The 21112-nt window shown below is 42.0% G+C and overlaps 2 protein-coding genes across 2 annotated transcripts; both read left to right on the top strand.

Annotated features, from left to right (window-relative positions):
* The first annotated feature begins 661 nt into the window (after nucleotides 1-661).
* Nucleotides 662-3904, top strand: Or51d1 (olfactory receptor family 51 subfamily D member 1). The gene is made up of 2 exons (XM_026400943.2): nucleotides 662-748; nucleotides 2921-3904. Exons 1-2 carry the CDS (start codon nucleotides 662-664, stop codon nucleotides 3902-3904), a joined length of 1071 nt encoding a protein of 356 aa, XP_026256728.2.
* A 3801-nt stretch (nucleotides 3905-7705) lies between these two features.
* Nucleotides 7706-19232, top strand: Or51e1 (olfactory receptor family 51 subfamily E member 1). Its single transcript, XM_026400995.2, has 2 exons — nucleotides 7706-7764; nucleotides 17576-19232. The coding sequence occupies exon 2, from the start codon at nucleotides 17617-17619 to the stop codon at nucleotides 18568-18570; it is 954 nt and encodes a 317-aa protein (XP_026256780.1). The 5' UTR covers nucleotides 7706-7764; nucleotides 17576-17616; the 3' UTR covers nucleotides 18571-19232.
* Nucleotides 19233-21112: the final 1880 nt, after the last annotated feature.

Genomic DNA, 21112 nt, shown 5'->3' with positions numbered 1-21112 from the left:
TCTGCTGATATTTACTTGTATTCAACCTCTGTGGAGCTTTAATTCTTCAAGTCTTGCCCATTTCACTTTCTTCTGTTCACATACAAATGTCTTAAAGAGTCATCTTCAACTACTTTCTCCATTTGCTTTCAACCCATTCACTCTGCTGCCTTTAAGCTTCTGTCCCCACCCAACACTTGTTAAAGGGACCAGGGACCTTTTGACCTTTTGTTCTCTGGCCTCACACTTGTCCCTCTTAACTTCAGGCAATTGTAACACTCTCTCACGGGTTTCCTTTGGCTCCATTGGCAGTTGTTTCAACTAATAATAAACAAAAACATTCACTGGAGAATTGCTATTATCTTATTTTTCACATCAAACTGAGCTTTAGGGTGGTCATATCATTAATGAGTGTTTCAGCCCCATATTCAAACCACACACTACACTGTCTCTTTCTGGAGGGACAAGTGAGCAATGAATGGTGACCCAAAAAAGAAAAGGTTGGCATGAGAGGTAAGGGAGGAAGAGCTGAAGTGCAAGGTAGTGCTGCTGCGAGGAGGCGCTCAAACTCCCAAGTCCATGAGTCTTGAGTCTTGGCCCTTGAGGCTTCTTCCTAAGAGGCCTTGCTCAGAGTCAGCTACGCGATTGTAACTCCCCTCTGTGACCATAAGAGGGCAGCATCATGGCGCGAGAGAGTCCCTGTTGCAGCTTGGTAACCCCTTGGATAGTGCCTTCAAAGCCAAGCGCGGGATCCCCGTTGCGCTTTCTGGTGCGCGTCCACATTCCCATTCCATTAACTCCTCTCCTCCATCCCGACCATTCCTCCTCTCTCCCTCCCTCCTACGCAACTACTACTCCCCCTAGTCTCCTACATTGGCCTCAGAAGAATTAGGTAGGAGTCAGGGATCAGCTGCCCTTAGGCGCCTGTCGGTCCCAGTTCACTCTTCATCACTCCTTGCACTCTCTAGGGTCCCCAGAGAAGCTATATATGCGTGGCGCCCTTGGGCAGAGAGACTTTGATGCGAATATGCCAGGCTTAGACCAGACGGAGGAGGCAAGGCGAGGCTTGCTTGGCTTTGGGAAATCAGCGCAGATTGAGCACTGCACAGAGGTCTCATGATATGAGGGAGACCGACCTCTGAGCAGTCTGGCTGCTCTGCTTGGCAAGGTCTGACAGTAAGCAGCCTTTCCAGATTACAGTAGCCCAGACCCTACCCTGTGTTCAGTGACCTACCCAAAGAAGAATTTCTTCAAACCTCTTTGAGGCCAGTTCCAAGCTTTGCAGATCCCTTGAACAGGACCCTGAGTTGCAGCCTCCTACCCTTCACTTAAGAAGCAAGGCAAGGGGAATTAATTTCCAGGAAAAATGTCAAGTGTGCCGTGTGTGTGTGTGTGTGTGTGTGTGGGGGGGGGGGGTGTTGTTGTTGTTTGGATTGGTAATTGGTAACAAAGAAGGAAACCCAGAAGTCGGGCTGTAAAGTTATGTGGGAGCCACACTGGGAAGAGGCTTGTGTGCAGACTATGGAATTCCCACTTGGTCTCAAAGTCTCCGGAATCACTCAATATGTCCTCCTGCTGTTTAGAGGTAGTGGTGTGGAAGGAGGATTGCAGTAGGCTGGGTTTGGAGGCAGGGAGGTGAGTTAGAAGGCTCTTTTCATAATCAGGACAAAGGGATTGATTTAATGAGATTGGGAGCAGGGAACTTATGTCAAATAAGGGGAAAAGCCCTAACAGATTAATTGCAAAAGTAAAGTCACATGTAGGAGTGAAAAGACAGGCAAGTGGAGATGGGACTAGCTGCCTTGACCTTGGTGACTTGGGTGCTGGGTGGTCTACTCACTGAGCTCAGGATCAGAGCTGAGGCACTGGTTTCGAAAGGATCTTATTGGGGGCAAATGATCATGAGACAAATTAGGTTAGAGGCTTAGAACAGAGTGGTCTGTGTAGAAAGAGAAGTTGAGCCTGTAGTGATGCAAGATCACCATGCAGAGAGGGAGAAAGAAAGGGTGTGCCCGTGACCTCCAGATGGTAATGGCAGCAGCAGTGAAAGGTTCTCTTTCTGTGTCCAGGCTGCATCTAGTTTCCATGTCATACCCCAGCCAAGTACAATTTTGGACTTGAGAGATCTCAATGGCAGATTCTGTTCTCTTGTTTGTTAGGGCTGGAAATACAATTCCTTTTTACCCCTACCTTACCGCTTTCCAGAGAGAAAAACTTCCCTTAATTTTCTCTGATTGAAAAAAAAAATCATGTAGGGGAAAGGAACTAAATGTTTTTTCCAAACATATTTCTGGGCCCTTCCCCTGGAAATTCTGTTTCTCTTGGAGCAAGTCCTTGGGGGGAATGGTGTTTGCTGCTACTTTTGATGATTCTATCAGAGAAGCTTGAGAAAAAACACACAGAGGTAAACATAAGTCCATTTTTAAATCCTGCCCTAAATCTGGTTATAGTGGGTCTTAGAGGCAATCACAAACTGAACTCTCAGACTTGGGACCTAAACCCACCTTAACACTGACATGCCCCAGAAGAGCCAGGGTCAGAGTGGAAGGTTAGTGGAAACCTTTTACCTCTCTTGGGAGTGGACAAGAGCAATGGCCTGGTGAGACACATCAGCTTTGAAAATGAAAATTGTTTTACATTTCTTATGAGTGGACATTCACACGCTGAGACTAATAGGACAGGATTAGAATTTGCTCATGCAGTGCTGGGACCTTGGAGGGTAAAGATAAGGTTTGGAATGTTCAGGGAAGCTTGTATAAGGAGAGTCGGAGCAGAGAGAGGCAGAGGTATAGAATTGGTAGATGTACTCAGTCCTGTTTGCAACTGTCACTGTTCCAATGCCTTTTGTGTACAAGTTTTTTCTCTTCTTTGAGCCATGACTGAACCATGTTTTTCCTTTTTTTTTTTTTTTTAAATTTTATTTCCTAGACCCTGAATTTAGGATGCAGAAGACATAGCTCTTGGTCCCTTGGTCCCTGTCATGGCTTTCTCAAATGGAACTCTAGTCCACCCAGCCTATTTCCTACTGGTGGGAATCCCTGGTGTGGGGCCTGATGTACACTTTTGGCTGGCTTTCCCACTGTGTTTTATGTATGCCTTGGCTACTCTGGGCAACCTGACCATCATCCTCATCATTCGAATGGAGAGGCGTCTGCATCAGCCCATGTATCTCTTCCTGGCCATGCTTTCCACCATTGACCTTGTCCTCTCCTCTGTCACCATGCCCAAGATGACCATCCTTTTCCTGATGGGCATTCAGGAGATTGAGTTCAGTGTTTGCCTGGCCCAGATGTTTCTTATCCATGCTCTTTCAGCCATGGAGTCAGCTGTCTTGCTGGCCATGGCTTTTGACCGCTTTGTGGCCATCTGTCACCCATTGCGACATGCTTCTGTGCTGACAGGGCCTGCTGTGGCCAAGATTGGACTAGCTGCCCTAACCAGGGGATTTGTTTTCTTCTTCCCACTGCCCTTCATCCTGAAGCGGTTGTCATACTGCAGAACGCATACTGTCACACACTCCTTCTGTCTGCACCAAGATATTATGAAGCTGTCCTGTACTGACACTACCGTCAATGTGGTTTATGGACTCTTCATCATCCTTTCAGTCATGGGTGTGGACTCCCTCTTCATTGGCTTCTCCTACATCCTCATTCTGCGGGCTGTGTTGGAGCTGTCCTCTCAAGGGGCAGCACTCAAGGCTTTCAACACCTGTGTCTCCCATCTCTGTGCTGTCCTGGTCTTCTATGTGCCCCTCATTGGGCTCTCAGTGGTTCACAGGCTGGGTGGTCCCACCACCCTACTTCATGTGGTTATGGCTAATATCTATCTACTGCTACCACCCGTAGTCAACCCCATTGTCTATGGAGCCAAGACCAAGGAGATCCGTTCAAGGGTCGTCCACATGTTCTCACAAGGTGGCAGATGAAAAAGAATCTCACCTAAGTGTCCAGAATACTACCAAAGATGAGAGGATGAGAATCTGTAAAATGTCTTGGTGATCGGAGTAACCAACCCACTGGGATCTCTGCTTCCAGTTACCTAAATAGACCTTATATTTCTGCCTTTAGGGATTTATCAATATAGAAGAATTTATGACCCAGTCTGGACAGGCTATCCTAGAAAATGACTGTTCTAGTCTCTATTATGATGACCTTGACTTCCCCTTCTTTTCCAACTAGAAAATACACATGGTTTTGGCTTGGAAAGACTATAAATGCTATATCTCATGATTCATTCTGGACTTGATATATGGTTTTTAATTTTGTTTGCCAAAATAGATTCACATCAGCTAATCTGTGTTGGCTATAAAATTTATTGCTTGTACCCTGAAGTGGTTACACAGTCATAATTAAGAGTTAGTGAAGGTAATGGGGGGAACAGTAATTGGAGGGAAACTGTATTAAGAGAGGAGGCAAGTTGACACAAAGGTTAAAGCTTTTTTTTTATGCATGTGTGTGTGTGTATGTGTTGAATCTGCCAATATTCATCTGTGTAAGTTCATAAGGTCACCATTTATTCTGGTTGTGGGTGTGATTGTGTGGTATATATGGACATATGTACTTTGTGTTTGTGTTTGTGTGTGTGTGTGTGTGTGTGTGTGTGTACATGTGCATTCACAAGAGAGAGAAAGAAAGAAAGAGGGGAAAAGAATATGTATTCTGGTGAGTGTAGTAGCTGTATCTTGGAATATAAGTTTCGTGAATAATGTCTCTGATTGTGCCTTTCCTGTGTTTATGTACTATATGGCAGTTGGTGTGTGTTGTGCATTTATATGAGAATACTGATATATGCATCTGTATGGTGGGAAATGTCTTTATGTGTGCCTGGTGAGAATGCCACCTCTGTCTTTTCTTCATATTTGTAAAATGTGGGATGTGGTGCACAATCTTGTGGAATGTGTAGTGTTGGGATGGCTGTGCCTTTTAGCATGTGTGCAGTTTATCCTTGGGTATATGTGTATTGTGCATAGCATTTTTGATATAAATTCATTTTATGACACACAAATACATCACAAAAATATGGGTTTTTTGATTTATTTCATTGACCAGGAATACCAGGACACAGAGAAGGTAACTATGAACTGCCTTTATTATTTATCATAGTAAGGGAAAAAAATCCAGTCTTTTACTATTAGGCATGTTCTATCAATTACTGAGAGAAGTATTGAAATTTCTTTACTATAATTTTGAATTTGTTTATTTTTTATTGTAATTATGTCACTTGTTTTTAGTTGTGTCACTATTCTTTGCTCTGAAATCTAATGTCTTGTATGAATAAAACCACTTCAGATGTCTTATGATTGGTGTAACCAAGATCTATCTTTTCTTATTTATTTTAATCTATTTGTGTTTTTATGTTTGAAGTATTTTTCTCATAGACAGCACATTGTTAGTCTTGTGGTTTTTTTTTTTTTTTTTTGTACCAAGGATTGAACTCAGGGGCACTTAATCACTGAGCTATATGTTCAGCCTTTTTTATTTTTTATTTTGAGGCAGGATCTCACTAAGTTGCTTAGGGCCTACTAAACTCCTAAGGCTGGCTTTGAACTTGCAATCCTCCTGCCTGAGCGTCCCGAGCTGCTGGGATTACAGTTGTATACCACTGTGCCTGGCAGTCTTACATTTTTATCTAAAATGATGATGCCTACTTTTCAGTTGGGGTTTAAGATATCTTTCATGTCTGCTTTTAACTTGTTGAACCTATTTATTACAGTTATAAAAATCAATCTTAATGTCTGTGACTTCTAGTTTTAACATCTGTTTTAATTCTTGCTAGGTTTGGATCGGTAATTACTATCTTCATTATGGGTCATGTTTTTGCATACCTGATAATTGATCCATTTACAGACACTGTAAATTTTACATCTGTGCTAAATATTTTACTCTCCGTATAGACATTCTTGTGATTTTTTTTCAAGAGGCTTTTAAGTAGCTTGGAACTAGTTTGGTTATTTTGGGTCTCATTCTGAGATTTGTTAGGTGGAACTTGGTTACCACTGAGGCATGATCCTTCTCTATTCTCAGTACTGAAGTATGCCCTGTGATCTTCATTTTTTTCTAGTGTGACTGGTAGAAAGTCACTACCCTTGAGCACTGGACAATGTTAGCACTGATCTTTTTATGAGATTCTTTCCCTCACTTTAAGTAACTCACTCACCTGATGAGGTGATTATTACTCAGATGAATTCTGAAGGAAGAGCCTCTGCTTATCTCTATGTATCTCTCTATGTGTTCTTTCTCTATGAAGATCTCTCATCTCTGATACTTTACCTTCGAATTCTAACTGGGTTGGTCTTAAACCCTTACTCCACCTTCTGTTCTCAGGCAGCGCTGTAGACAGCCTGGTTCCCCTTTTCTGATGCAGCATGGAATCTCTCTTAAGTTCATAAACAGGTAAGCTGTAGAGGTTACCTCACTCGATTACCTTGTCTCATGTCCCACTGTCCTTTGTTGCCTGATGTCTAGTGTCTTGCAAACCATCATTTTATGGTTATTCTATTCTTTTTCATTCCTTCAGGTGGATGTAATTCTTGTTACTTCATCTTGGATGGAAGTAGAAGTTCCTAGGTTATTTTTCAGAAAAGTCTTTTCACCACCTAAACCTGGGGGGTGGTTAATGGAGGCAGCAGAGGTGGCTCTAGGGTGATGACAGGGACGATCAGGCTACAAGTTCTGCAGATACTGGGAAGATTTTATGATTGGTAATTTTGATAAAATCTGAGGCAGAATGGCCTGGTTTCACATGATTTATTTTGGCATAGTTTGAGTTAACATGCCCTCTGTTGTAAATTAAAATGTTCAACTATGACATTGATCAGTGAAAAATAAAGAGAAACCAAATAAAAATCATGTTGCTTTATTTATAAACAGTTTTAACTTATTTCAAAATTTAAGATATTATTTTCATATTCAAATTACTCTCTAACTTTCTAAAAAATGTTCTTACTACTTTTGCCTTTAAGAGAGACACCAGAGGGCATTGGTCTTACATGGCTGGTATTGCAGGTAGGAGATGGTTAAAAAACCATATCTTCCTGCCTTGGCCAGTAGTTCAGTAGATCAAGGCCAGGGAGTGGTAGACAGAGGCACTGTCCCTGGGGATCCCTGGTATGAGTTAGTCAGACACAGAAGCCAGAACCTTGGAGACAAAGGAGTTCCTAGCACTTTGAGGAAGGGAGGATGGACCTCTTAGGTTCCATGGTCCACAAAAAGAAAGAAGGCAGAGGGTAAAGAAAGTTTCAGGGTGGAAATGGGGTGTCAATCATAGGGTTTTCCTGCAAATTAATTTTGCCTTTCTTCTGGCTGAGTTTGATAAGCCTGTGAAGAAATTGGCAGAAGGATTCTCAAGACGACCCTGGGCATAAAAATGAGTTTCTTCTAACCTTTTCTTGCTTTCATTGCACACTGAGAGCTGACATAAGTATCCAAACTGGCAGAAGCCCATTTGGGGAGGACTCTAGAGACCCATTCTACACATTGCCCCTCCTTCTCTATACCCCCAGGCACATCCTCCTAGGACTTAGAAGCTGGGAAAGAAACTCACACCAAAACTGGCTAGTGAGGTGCATATGCTGATGGACCCTCTGGACATAACCTTGCACCCCCAGCAGGCAGGAGCAGGAGGAGGAAGGAGGGAAGAGAGAGAATAAATAATCCCTGCAAGAGAGGTCCAGAGGAGGAGGTGGAGACAGGGAGAGGGCAGGGCTTCAGTACAATTTCCCAGACCTCTTTAGAAAGAGTTCCGAGGGGGGAAAGGCACACATTCCATCCCTTCAGGACAGCTGAGGTGAGTAGAGACCAGGGGGTGTAGGGGTGTGTGGGTTACTTGTGGCTAGAGATCACTTGTTAGTCCTTCTGAGAGACCGAGAAACCAGGCTGAAGAACCAGATGTACAAGGGTGGGGCTGGGGATGTGAGAAAAGCCATCCACTCCGAGGACAGACAGTAATTTCTTTTAGTGTGATGAAGGGAAGTAGGCAGGTGATAAATGTTGCCTAAGGATAGTTTTTAACCAATTTTTCAATAATCAGTGTACTGATGTACCTGTCCAGAGGCTGGCAAGAGTATAAATGTCAGTAGGGACAAAGAACAGATTGAGGTGGGGTTAGATTGGGGTTGATTTGGGTTAGATTGTGTTTTGATGTGTGGACAGGGCCATCCCTAATTTTAAGATTGAAGTTCAGTGTGTGACTAGGGATCAGGCTGCAGCTAGGGGCATATGGGGAACTCTGAGTGGGATCAGGGCTCATTCTATACTCTGTACCAGGAGTCAGGCTGTGGCTGAAACTGTGATTTAATAATCTTCCTGGGGCTTCAATGCTGGCTCAGTCTGTGTCTAGGATCAGGGTTCATCTTTCAGTCCATTTAAAAGCAGCTCAGCATCCACACTGCGACTTCCCCTGCCTTGCACTTTTTACCCCAACCACACTAGAGCCTTGCAGCTTTCCAAACAAGGTCTGGTTTCTTTTACATTGAGTCTTCGCCTTTGCCAGAGGATGCTTTCAAAAACAAAGTAGACAAAGGCTGTTGCTTAAATTCCTTTCAGTCACTCATAATTAAGCTCCTTACCATGTCTTGCAAATCATAGTGACACAAGCTGGCCCCTGTCTCCTCTGGCTCATCTTAAACTCTCCTGTGCTGTTGGTGTTCTGGCCATCTTGAGCTTCTCTCTGTTCCCCGAGCTCCCCAAGATATTCTGACCTTAATGCCATTTTCTTCTATTGTCTCCATTGCCTGGAAAATGCTTTCCCTAGATCTCAGAGTGGTGGGTATTTTCTCACCACAGGGTTCTCAGTCATTTGTCACCTCTTTAGAGAAGCTTTCTATTGTGTCTTGATCCTATCTTTCTCTATCCATCTCTCTGGTCCTTAATGTACTTTTTGATTGCTGACTAATAATGTCTTTATATGAAACTTTTTGATTGCTGACTAAATAATGTCTTTATATGAAATTTTCTTTCCTGTTTCTATATTTACTTTTAGTTGTTGTCCTCCTGGTATATGAGGTGCATGAGCATGATCTCATCTGTTGTATATACTGTTTGATCTCCAGCTTCCCTTCGACAGTATGTTTTTGTTAACTGAATCCTACTATCTCTGCCCTCCCCCACCCCAGCTCCCTGTTTAAATGCAACTGGTCCTGCAAGCCATGGTTCAGTGTCACCTCTTTATGGAACCCTCTGAGCCTAAATATGGTGAGCCATGGTTGTCTTTGCTTCCAAGATCCTGATGCTTACCCTTGTCCTAGCACTTATCATAATGTGTTGTGAGCACTGTATGTTTGCCTCAATCTCTCCCCACACCTAAAGGGCTGGAGCTGTGCCTTGTTTCCCCTGTACCTCAGTGTCCCCAGTGCTTAGTGAGTTGTCTGGAACATAGTAGTCAGCAATCAAAAATTGCTGAAAACAATGTGTACTGACCCAAATCCCAAATCAGGTGTTTCTCCTGCTCCACATTTGCCTTCAGTTAGGCACAAGCTAGCCTAACTCCATGGGGCACTCATAGATAACTAGGTCAAACTTCGCAAGACTGATCCTACTTATGAGGAGAATGGAAAGGGACCTGAACCCTAGGAGCTCCTCCTTGGGCTAACTTTAGGGGACCAGTTTGACTTGAGTGAGTAGGATAAGGTGGAAATTTCACTCAACTTTTTGTAGTTATCAATTGCACTATTTCATCTTTCCAGTCTCATATTGGCCATTTAAAAAATAATGGCCAAACTCCTTCAAGGGTTCGTCTGCTTGATCAAATCTAAGCAAGGTATGGGGCACATTGGGTGCAGATAATTTGGGTGGATGTGATCTGGCAAGACTGCCCTTATGTAGAGTTAGGATAAAGTCTCCTTCAATAATTGTAAAAAGACCCTGCAGTCTTTGCCAGCCACAGTATTGCTTCTGAGATTTTCCTTCCTTCCCTGTGTTGGCAGTGGGAACCAGAGGCTCCCAGGTATGTCTAAGATTCTCTCCAGGAGAATTTGCTTCCAAATATTCCCATTAAATCTGGAAGTAGCACCAGTGTCCCCACTTTGTTACTCTAGGCATGAGACATTATGTGTCCAGATAATGACAGACACCATAAACCCCCTCTCCCATTACCCCTTGTTTTCCTTTCACATTGAACCTAAGTGGGGGGAACTAGCTGGAGGTCTTGAACTCTAGAGAGGCACCTGGACTCAAGGTCCTCAATTTTGGATTCAATGGAGAACAACATGAAATAGCTCTTAACAAATCACCTATTTATTCTTTTTTTTTTTTTTTTAACAATGCCTTTATTTTTATGTGGTGCTGAGGATTGAACCTGGGTCCTGCCCATGCTAGGCGAGTGCTCTACCTCTGAGCCACAATCCCAGCCCCCATCTATTTATTCTTAAGGAAACTGGGTTATGAGCAGGGCAGTAGCCTGGCATTTTGGAAAACATGTAGATTTGCCACTCTGTGCTCTAACCTTCAATGTTTTATCTGCCAAATGGGACTAATAATACTAACTTGATGGGTTGATGAGAAGTTCTAATTAGATAGCAAGGAGATACTTGGCAGAGGACAAATCTTTTAATCTCCACTATGGTTCCTCCCTGTGTCACAGACAGTAGAGTTGGGGCTGGAAGAGGAGGATGCTGCCTCAAGTCCCTGTCCAGGAGAGTCCTCTTTCTGCCCTCCTGGTTTCCCTCTGAGATTATACCTGGGCCAGGTATTACACCTATCAAGCTATTCTTTTACCTTACCTCCTGGGAAGATTTTTTTTTAGCTTTCAGAAGGTATAGCACAGTTAAAGGGAGCCTGGATCAGGAAAAGTGTACAGGTCTTGGAGTTAGTCTAGGTCAAGTTTCTGCTTTACTCATCAACTGTTAAACCCCGAGAATGCTGTTTAACTCCTTGGAACCTCAGTTTTTTTCATCTACAATGTAGAAAGGACACACAAAACTCCTCTCATGCAGAGTTGTTCTTGGATTAGAGATAATAATATACAGTAGGTACTGTATAGTGTCTGGCATTTTGTAGGTATATAATGAAATCTGCTAAAGTATTATTAAAAACAACAAAATCAGTGTTGTGGGTGATTTCATTGTTTCCTTGGGTCAGAAGAGAGGGTGAAGAGTGCCGTCTTCCTCTCTGTGTGTTTTTCCATGGATCTATGAGAAGTGGTTGGATAGGGGATGAGTGCTAAGCTGGCTCTAGCTGGCAGAGTTCTGAAGGCCAGGGGGAAGGAAGGAAGGAAGGAAGGAAGGAAGGAAGAGGATTGAGGGCCTCAAAGTGAATCTCTACTCCATAGCTGGGGACTCCCTCATTCCTCATTCTGAGAAAGGGCTAAGATATTCTTCATGGTTCTCCAAGAAACATTCCTGGGAATTGCTAAGATAGTTTGACTTTTTAGAGAAAATTTCAAGGGCAGAGTTATTCCTTGGGGGTTAGGGCAGTGTGTGGGCTTTCTAAAAAAAGAAAGAAAGAAAAAGAAAAAAAATGATTTCTTTGTTTATTTTTCCTTAATTCTGTTTTTTTTTTTTCATAACAGAGTGATTTAGTTCCAACTTCCTTCTGAGCTCAAAGCATCTTTTGAGTGCATGCAAATGGTTTTAATTACTAACAGATGCTCAGGCTGGAAGGCTACCTGGGAGTTCTCTTTGTCCACTGCTACCTCTTGGGGAGACTGTGAGATTGAGATGCTTCAGGGCCGGCAGCCTGAAGAGCACTACTTGGGCTCTCTGGCTGGCTCCCTCTCTGTTCCTTCTTTTTCTATTGCTATAGTCTTCTTGGGTCCAGATTGGTATCCAACTTCCAGCAATAGCAGCCCATTTTGTGCCACTTAAGCACATCCCCCTTCAAGGTCAGCTGACTCTTCGCTTTTAGATTTTGGGCATCTGTACATCAGTGCCCATTCTTGCCATTGTGAGAGATTAACTGTTATCACTGTGTGTGTCTATTGGTGAAAGAATGAGTGTGCCAGAGGTTGAGTGGTAATTAAGATAACAAATTGGGTGAAATGAAAAATTCTTGGAAATTTCAAACATTTTCATAGATCTTGTTTTCCATTTTTTTTAATGGAAAAAAGTGCTTGCGTGCTGTGATTGTGTTTACAACACCATTTGATATGCCTTATAATATAATTTCACAGCAGCACTATGAGGTTATTATTATTATTCTCTGCATTCTTTAGGGAGAAGATTCTTAGCTCCAAGATTTTGCTCACCACATCACTCTACCCACCATGGTAATGGAGGGGAGGTGGTTATTGAATCCAAGGACACTCTACCATTGAACTGTACCCCCAGCCCTCATTATTTTTTACGTTGAGACAGAGTCTTGTTAAGTTTCCAGGGCTGGCCTCAAACTTGTGATCCTCCTGCCTCAGCCTCCCAGTTAGCTTGGATTATAGGCATGAGCCACTGCACAGACCACCAATATGTTGTTTTTTAATTATTTTTTTTCTTTTTTGGGGGGGGAGAGAGAGAGAGAGAGAGAGAGAGAGAGAGAGAGAGAGAGAGAGAGAGAGATTGAATCCTTTTTTTTTTTTTTTTTTTTTTTGTAGATGGACACAACACAATGCCTTTATTTTAGCATGGGTCCCGCCCATGCTAAGCAAGTGCTCTACCACTGAGCCACAATCCCAGCCCCACCAATACATTTTTTTTTCTTTCCCTGATGTAAACAGCAAAGAGGTGTTTATTTCGAGCTAGCTCGGTCCTCCACGCACACACAGCAACTGGTGATGCTGAGAGGCCCTGAGTCCAGGGTTTGCAGGAGTTTTATACATTATTTAGAGAAGGCAAGGACCCCCACATACATCATAGCATCTCTTAGCAAATCATCACACACCACGGGAAAATCAAACAACAACTCTAAAACATGATTAGCACATTCACTGGCAGGAACAAGTTGGGTAGGGGTGATTGGTTACTACAAGAGGGGGATTCATTTGAACTAATTGGTTTAAGCCAAGAGGGGGTGTTTGTGCTGAACTACATGGTTTCCCAATACCATAAACTACTGGGAGGGTCATCTGGTATCCCAGGTATTTCCCTGTCTCATGCAGATTGGTGGCTGCAGGGGATTGCTAGCCTGACTGAGTCAGGGACACCTGGTGCAGCAGATCTTTCCTGTTATTTATAGATAAACAACTTAGCAGGGTGGGAATGTGCCTAGGCCCACCAATAGGTTTTTAATGCAGCACATTTTTATTATGGGGTCTGTTTGCTCTACCATGTCTGCTCATGTGAAACTGGTGGATGGCATGGATACTTGGCCCTCTGGAGCATCAGAATCTTCTTGCTAATGTTTTCAGGTGAGGGAATCCTAGGTTTTCTATCAGGTGCAAACTATGCTTCATATCCTCTTTGCATTTATTAAAGCCAAGGCATTGCAATTACTCTGTTTTCTGCATATCTTCTTGTGCCCTCTGGCTCCCTGAGTAAGAAAGGGCTTTTCTGTTTGACCCTAAAGATTCTTGTTCTAAACTTAAGACCACCCTGCTCTGACCTTGCAAACATTCTTTCCTCCCTCTCAAAAGTCTCTAACATTCCTACATTTGGCAGACCGACCTCCCTCTTATCCGTGTTAACCTAAGATGCTCACTAGGGGATTATTTTGTAGATAAAATTTATTTTTATAGTCAATAAACACTGACTTAACACTAATTAATATAGTAGGATGCCTGCCTGGCATTCAGCAGTTTAAAATTCAGGGAAAAATGAATATAGCAATAATTAGATTTCTTATTATCAGAAGGGTAAATGCATAAAAAGAGACCTAAGTAAAGTTCTTTGGGAGCACAGAGCAGGAAACATTTAATTATGCCCATGGGAAAGAAGCTTAGGAAAAGTAACATAGGAGAGAGAAAGTAAGCCAGGACATAAAAAATGAGTGTGGGAAGTTGGAGGGAGGTCTGGGAGGAACCGTTTCTCTTGATCAAAGGATGAGAAATAAAACAGGCAAAATGAAACAGTCACGAGAATCAGTTTTACTTTTATGAAGCAGCATGTATTCCAATGTGGCTGGAACACAGGGGCCATGGTGAGAGGCCTAAGGACAGATTCTGAAAGGCAGTTCTTTAGCCACATCCTAAGAACTTTTGTCTTTATTCTACAATCCATTTGGAATTTTCAAGCACATTTTAAAAATTATTGGCAGTTAGATTACGAAGATTGTGCTGATGAGGAAGGCTATACTAGAGGCAGGGAAGTCAGGATCAGGGTGTGTAGCTGGTGTGACTGGCGAGGCCACCACAACAGGAGAAAGACATACTGGAGGAAAACATTAAATAATAGTTATGCTTTTTTTATGCTTCTTCTGTGATGCATTGAGTTAAATGCTTTTCACTCTTCAACTCATTTAATTCTCATATTTACCCCATGAGGCAGGGGCTGTTATCATTTTAAAGATGAGGAACCTGAGACTTAGAAGGTTTAAATGACTTATTTGAGATCACACAGGTCATGCCTGGGATTGGAATGTAGGATTGACTTCAAAGTTCATTCTCTGAATGGCCATTGAAGAGGTTATTTTTTGGACAGAAAGAGTTTGATGTGCTTGAGAGATAGTCAGGTAGACACTTTTAGTAAGACTTTGGAATTATGAATTTGAACCACAAAAGAGAATTCAGCACACACTAAATAGATTTTGGAATTGAGAGTTTATACATAGAAAAATGGATATGTACAAAGCCCCTTCCCAACTCTTAAGGGCCAAATCCTAAAGTTCTGACCATATGTATCATAGACACACACACACACACACACACACACACACACATGCCTGGCCCTCTGTGTCCATGAGTTCTACATCTGGGGACCTGACCAACTATGGATCAAAAATAATAGAAAATACTGAACTTTTGGGCCATTAAGTAAAATAAAGGTTTCCTGAGCACAAGCACTTTGAAGCCATGTCAGTAGAGGCAGTAGATCTGATAACTAAGAAGGCTACTAAGTGACTAATGGGTGAGTAAGATAAATAGTGTGGATACACCAGGTAAAAGGAAGATTCATGTCCCAGGTACACCAGAGTATGGTGGCACATTTCATCATAGTACTTTGTATCACATACAATGTAAAGCTTGTGAACTGCTTATTTCTGAAATTTTCCATTTAATATTTTTAGATCTCAGTTGACCATGAGTGATTGAAATCATGGAAAGAGCAACTATGAATCATCGCATTGAGGGAAAGATGACGTGAAAAGCATGAGGAAAGCAGGATAGAGCAGGGAAGAAAGCTAAGTAAGGCTGAGGCTTCAGCTGGAGATCAGCCTCAGCCTGTTTCCAGGGGAACTGATGCACTAATTATGTTGGGTGTTGGTATACTAGAGGTGCTGTATTGTTTAATGACTCTTTACAGAGCAGTTACATTGTATTAAGTACTGTAAGTAATCTAGAGATTATTGAAAGTATATGGCAAGATATGCAGAGGTTATATGCAAATATTAGGTCAGGGAGTGGTTTGTGAAGTAATGCCAGCGAGCCATTAAGAGTGGAGATTCCTTATTGGTTGACTGCTGTATCTAGTTTATGCTAATTAAGATAAGCTGTGTGGAATGTATATATACCCCTCCTGTCCTACAATAAACGGCTCCTACTCCTGCTGTATCAATGTGTACAAGTTGCTCGTCACCCCCCGGTTATTTTGCTGCAGCTGGACTGTGGCAATTTTATATAAGTAGATTGATCACTCATGGGTTTTCATACTTGTAGGGGTCTTGGAAACAATTTGCTGTGTGATGGCATTCTCTCTCTCTCTCTCTCTCTCTCTCTCTCTCTCCAGTGTGTGTGTAAATATATTTGAAAACTACAATGCACTTAGTCTAAATAAGCTACTAAATAGTAAGTATACATGAATATTTGCTCTTTAAAGAAGGCGGGTTGGTTAACTTATTAGAGATGCAATCTGTGATAACTCAAGTGTCTGACATCTTCTCCCTCAACAAAGTATCTATCTCCACCTCTATCTCCATCTCTCTTATCTCCATCTCCATATAACTTTGATAGCCAGGTTCAGTTCAGAGTCAGCCTGAACTCCACTATAAGATTGATTATCTAATGCCATCAGCTCTGGACTAGTGTTCTAATTGTGTCAATTCCTCTGTTTTAGACTGAGTGAGTCTCCTGGAAACAGACGAGGGGTTTCTGATCAAATGACATACTCACCCTTTATCTGTGGGCAATATAGTCGAAGACCACTAATGAATACCTGAAACTGAACCATACATATACTATGTCTTTTTGGACACATACATAACTACAGTAAGCCTTTATCTTTTCACTTAAAGGGAGCCTTTGTGGATTCTGTTTGGTAATTCCAAATTACCAGCATCACTACCTTTACCACCTGGAGTCAAGGAGGCTGACCTTTTGTACCCTTATGTCAGGTAGTCACTGGCCTCTAGATATGCCTCTTTTGGGCCTTGTGAAATCTTCTGGAGGAAGTGCCTCCTATTTGATCAAGGACAAGTCTGTGGATAAAGGGCGAACTGTGAGCTTTTAGCATTTAACATCCACTGCATATTGGAGCTGGTGCTTTGGCTTTGTAAGTGGGATCTGATAAAGTCAGTAGTGATATCTACTGTAGATAATCTGAGTGGTCTGGACAAGTTTAAAACTTTGAACATTTGGGCAAAGTTGAAATGTATAGTTACAGTTCAGAGTAAAGTTAATTGGGGTATTTTTTTACAGTAGGATTTATCATAGTAAAATGGCTGTTATTAATATCAGGCTAAAATTGAAACAGTTATTATGATTAAGTATTGGGTTAATGTTAAAGGGGTTAAGGCTGGAATGGGGGATGTCATCAGATTAGTGATGAGGTTAAATATTAATGTGATTCTTTGTTAATACTAAAATTGCTATATTTGGTTTGGAATTTATTAGTCTAATGATATGGTAAGAATCACAGTCAGTATTAAGCATAAAAAAGCATAAGGCTGAACAGGATAGAGGAACTGATGGTATTTTAAAAAATCATCTGAAGGAAACCCTCAATGTTATACAAAATCACATATAAGAGGTTGTGAGGGGAAAGGGGGGGGGAAACAAGGGAGAGAACTGAACAACAACAGATGAGGTAGAGAGGGAAGATGGGAGGGGAGGGGAGGGGGGATAGTAGGGGATAGGAAAGGTAGCAGAATACAACAGTCACAAATATGGCATTATGTAAAAATGTGAATGTGTAACTGATGTGATTCTGCAATTTGTATTTGGGGTAAAAATGGGAGTTCATAACTCACTTGAATCAAATGTATGAAAGATGATATGTCATGAGCTTTGTAATGTTTTGAACAACCAATAAAAAAAAAGAAAAAAAATCACCTGAGACCAATGTATGTATACTCAGTTAGTAGCCTTTCTTTTAGAACTAAATAACTTAAAATATGATTAGAATTTTGTCCTAGTATTTTACTTGTTATTAAGATTGACTGTACAGGTAAGGTTAGTAAGTAGGACTGGGTGAATCTGCATATGATACTTTTCTATTAGATTGAGTTTAGAACGGGATCGAGAGTTTAGAGTTTGGGTAGGCAATGGAATTATAATTTGAGTTCAAATAGGACATCAGGATTAAGGGAGGTGTGCCTTGGGATTCTGGAAGATCTGACGATGGCTTATCTTTGCATTCCAGCCTCTACCTGCCTGGCATTGGTCACTGCTCAGTTTTTCACTATGGTGGTCCCCAATGGCAATGAATCTAGTGCCACATATTTCATCCTAATAGGCCTCCCAGGCTTGGAAGAGGCCCAGTTCTGGTTGGCCTTTCCGTTGTGCTCCCTCTACCTTATTGCTGTGCTAGGTAACTTGACCATCATCTACATTGTACGGACCGAGCACAGCCTACATGAGCCCATGTATATTTTTCTTTGCATGCTTTCTGGCCTTGACATCCTCATCTCCACCTCATCCATGCCCAAAATGATGGACATCTTCTGGTTCAATTCTACTACCATCCAGTTCGATGCTTGTCTGGTACAGATGTTTGCCATCCACTCCTTATCGGGCATGGAGTCCACAGTGCTGCTGGCCATGGCCTTTGACCGCTATGTGGCCATCTGCCATCCACTACGCCATGCCACTGTGCTTACATTGCCTCGTGTTGCCAAGATTGGCATGGCTGCTGTGGTACGGGGTGCTGCACTAATGGCACCCCTACCTGTCTTTATCAAACAGCTGCCCTTCTGCCACTCCAACAAACTTTCCCATTCCTACTGCCTACACCAGGATGTCATGAAGCTGGCCTGTGCTGATATCAGTGTCAATGTCATCTATGGCCTCATTGTCATCATCTCTGCCATTGGCTTGGATTCACTTCTCATCTCATTCTCATACCTGCTTATCCTTAAGACTGTGTTGGGCTTGACACGTGAAGCCCAGGCAAAGGCATTTAGCACATGCGTCTCTCATGTGTGTGCTGTTTTCATCTTCTATGTGCCTTTCATCGGATTGTCTATGGTGCACCGTTTTAGCAAGCGGCGTGACTCTCTCCTGCCCGTCATCATGGCCAACATCTACCTGCTGGTCCCTCCTGTGCTCAACCCCATCGTGTACGGAGTGAAGACAAAGCAGATCCGACAGCGCATCCTTCGTCTTCTCCATGTGAACATGCATACTTCAGATCCCTAGGAGTCAGTGATCACATTTCTTTTTCATTCAAAATCCTCCAATTCTGATTTTAATAGAAATATTTTGAAAGACAGTATTAAGGAAAAAGATCTTCTTTAACAACAACAACAACAAAATACAACTCAGATCCTTTGAAGATGAAACTGGTGGGGGAGTCTTCATGTGGAAAGAGATGACAGGACCATATATCGCCATTCCCCATTTTCCAATATTATCATCCTGTTTGTTTTTCACTTTATAACGAAGACCCTGAGGTAGTCATGGGTGAGTTGTTACTTCCCATTTTGCCATCCAGCAAATTGCTTCCATTGATAGTCTGCTGCATCCTGAAACACGGATAGTTCATCTAAAGAATACTTGCTAAAGGCTTACGCCTGACAAAAGAAAATAAACCCAAGAATAAAATAAGGTTAGATAATTTGGCTCCAAAAGATGACTTCCTCTTCAGAATTCCCAATCATTTCACATGCAGGAAAAAGATATACCTGGATTTCCTTCTTCAAAACAAACTCCACAGAGAAGAAATAATTGCTTTTCTTCTGGGTATGAGGCTCTGAGGGGAAGATTGAAAGTAAAGCCTTGAAAAGACTACATTTGCCTTCATTAAAGAGAGAGGACACACATTGGTCTGAGAGTTTTAATTTTCTTTCTTTCAGCTTCTGATTCAGGCAGGGATATTATTAGTACCCTCATTGTATCAATGGGGAAATTGATGTTCTATGGGGACTGGCAAATTGCATAAGACACAAAAACTAAAAAAAAAAAAAAATTAAAAAAAATGGAATTTTCATGCCCACTCCTATATTTTATGAAAGGACTGTTTGACCAGTAAGATAAGGAGTAAGGTATTTCCAGAGTCTTGCATTTTCTAGAGGAAGTATTTATTCCTGTCTGTCACTAACCCCAATTATTTATGGAGCAAACTCCTGTCAATTAAGTTCATGGCCTTAATTCCAATAGCTCTTGCTCACTGTCCTGGTCCAGTTGCCACTGTACCTGTGTGTGGGGAAGCAGGAGTCTGTGTGGGGAGTTCCCAAAGAGTGGCTTATTTGGGAATGGTATGATTAACACTGGAGGCACTAGGATATCTGAGAGACACTTTAGGAAGAGAAGCAGCTAAGAACATCCAGGAGCCTGTGACATAATGTCAGGACTTGTTATCACAGACCAGAATCAAGCGCAAAGGGGACCATGAAACTGAGTAGGGCCAGTGGCTCATATGGCTGGCCAGGAAGCAAGGTTAGGGGAAAAATGAGTCCTCAGAGAGTGAGGAGAGCACATAGGTGGATACAACACATCCCTAGGACTTTGAGTTGTCCTGCAGGAGAAGTTTGTTACATTGATGATTATATAACACCACCCTGAAAGAAGCCAGTAAAAATCCTACAGCTTGGATATGGCCTTAATGTCCACCTAAGAAGCCTACAAGCCAAGCATAGCAGTTCCAGAAATGGGTTGGGCACTGTACAGTTGCAATAGTGGCCTGGGCAGGATTTGAGATCAACACCTGAAGGGAGAGTCCTAGTCAGATCCAAAGAGGAGCAGACAAGTTTGGGGGGCAGGGAGCATAGTGGGGAGCAGGGCACATGGCTACTCATAATTTTCTGGCTATATTGAGTAGCACAGAGGCCTACCTGATAGAGCATAGAGGCGGCATATCCAACTTCTTGTCCAAGAACTCAGAAGAATGAGGACTTGGGGCACTTTGGAATTAACTAAGTCCAGGTGAGTGGTGGTTAATAGAAATTAGAGCATAAGCTGGGGTTATTGCAAGCTATGGTCACTTTGAACTGTATAGAGGATCAGCTGTTGTCCACAAGGGCCTTGGCGTTGGAGCTGAGAAAAAGAATGAAAAGAGAAAAGAGATTTTTTTTTTAAATGAGGAAAACAATATAAATCTCTGTAAACAAAAATCGTAGACACCCTGAAAATATAAAATAAATAAAAATGTAATGAAAATCTTCAATAAAATTGTCACCTTTGAATATTTTTAAAACACATTATTAGCACTTTGGTGTTAATTCTTCTGGATTTTTAGTATGCATTTGTGTGAGTGCTTCTCCATGGGCATGTGATAACTGTATGTGTCTGTTTTGTATTTGGAATCCTTTTGGAGGCAAACATAGATGGATAATAGATGAATCAGACAGACACATTTAAAAACTTTTTAAAGGAATTCCTAGTCTATGATAGCGAATATGCCCATGACAAAGACTCATGGCTATGATCCTGAATGACTTTACTGTTCTGTGAATGTAAATATACCCACCACCAACACTCCCACCCCTTTCTCATTTTTCCCAACAAGTACTAAATTCCAGACACTGGCAAAACTAGACCAGATTTCTGGTGATTTACTTTATAAATACTTTCTGGGGTTCCTTGGAAGGGTCTGGAGAAAGAAGTAGGATGAAGGAGAAATGTTGCTTCTTTTAGGAGATTTGGTTGGAAAGTTGGGATATGTTCTGGACAAACCTTCATTACATGCCTTTCCCATGGACATCCTTTTAACCTCCGCTGGGTCCTTTGTTCAGATCTTTCT

This window comes from Urocitellus parryii, chromosome 4 (genome assembly GCF_045843805.1).
Source record: "Urocitellus parryii isolate mUroPar1 chromosome 4, mUroPar1.hap1, whole genome shotgun sequence".
Lineage (NCBI taxonomy): Eukaryota > Metazoa > Chordata > Mammalia > Rodentia > Sciuridae > Urocitellus > Urocitellus parryii.
The sequence above is the reverse complement of the archived record's forward strand: the minus strand, read 5'-3'. Positions and strand labels throughout refer to the sequence as shown.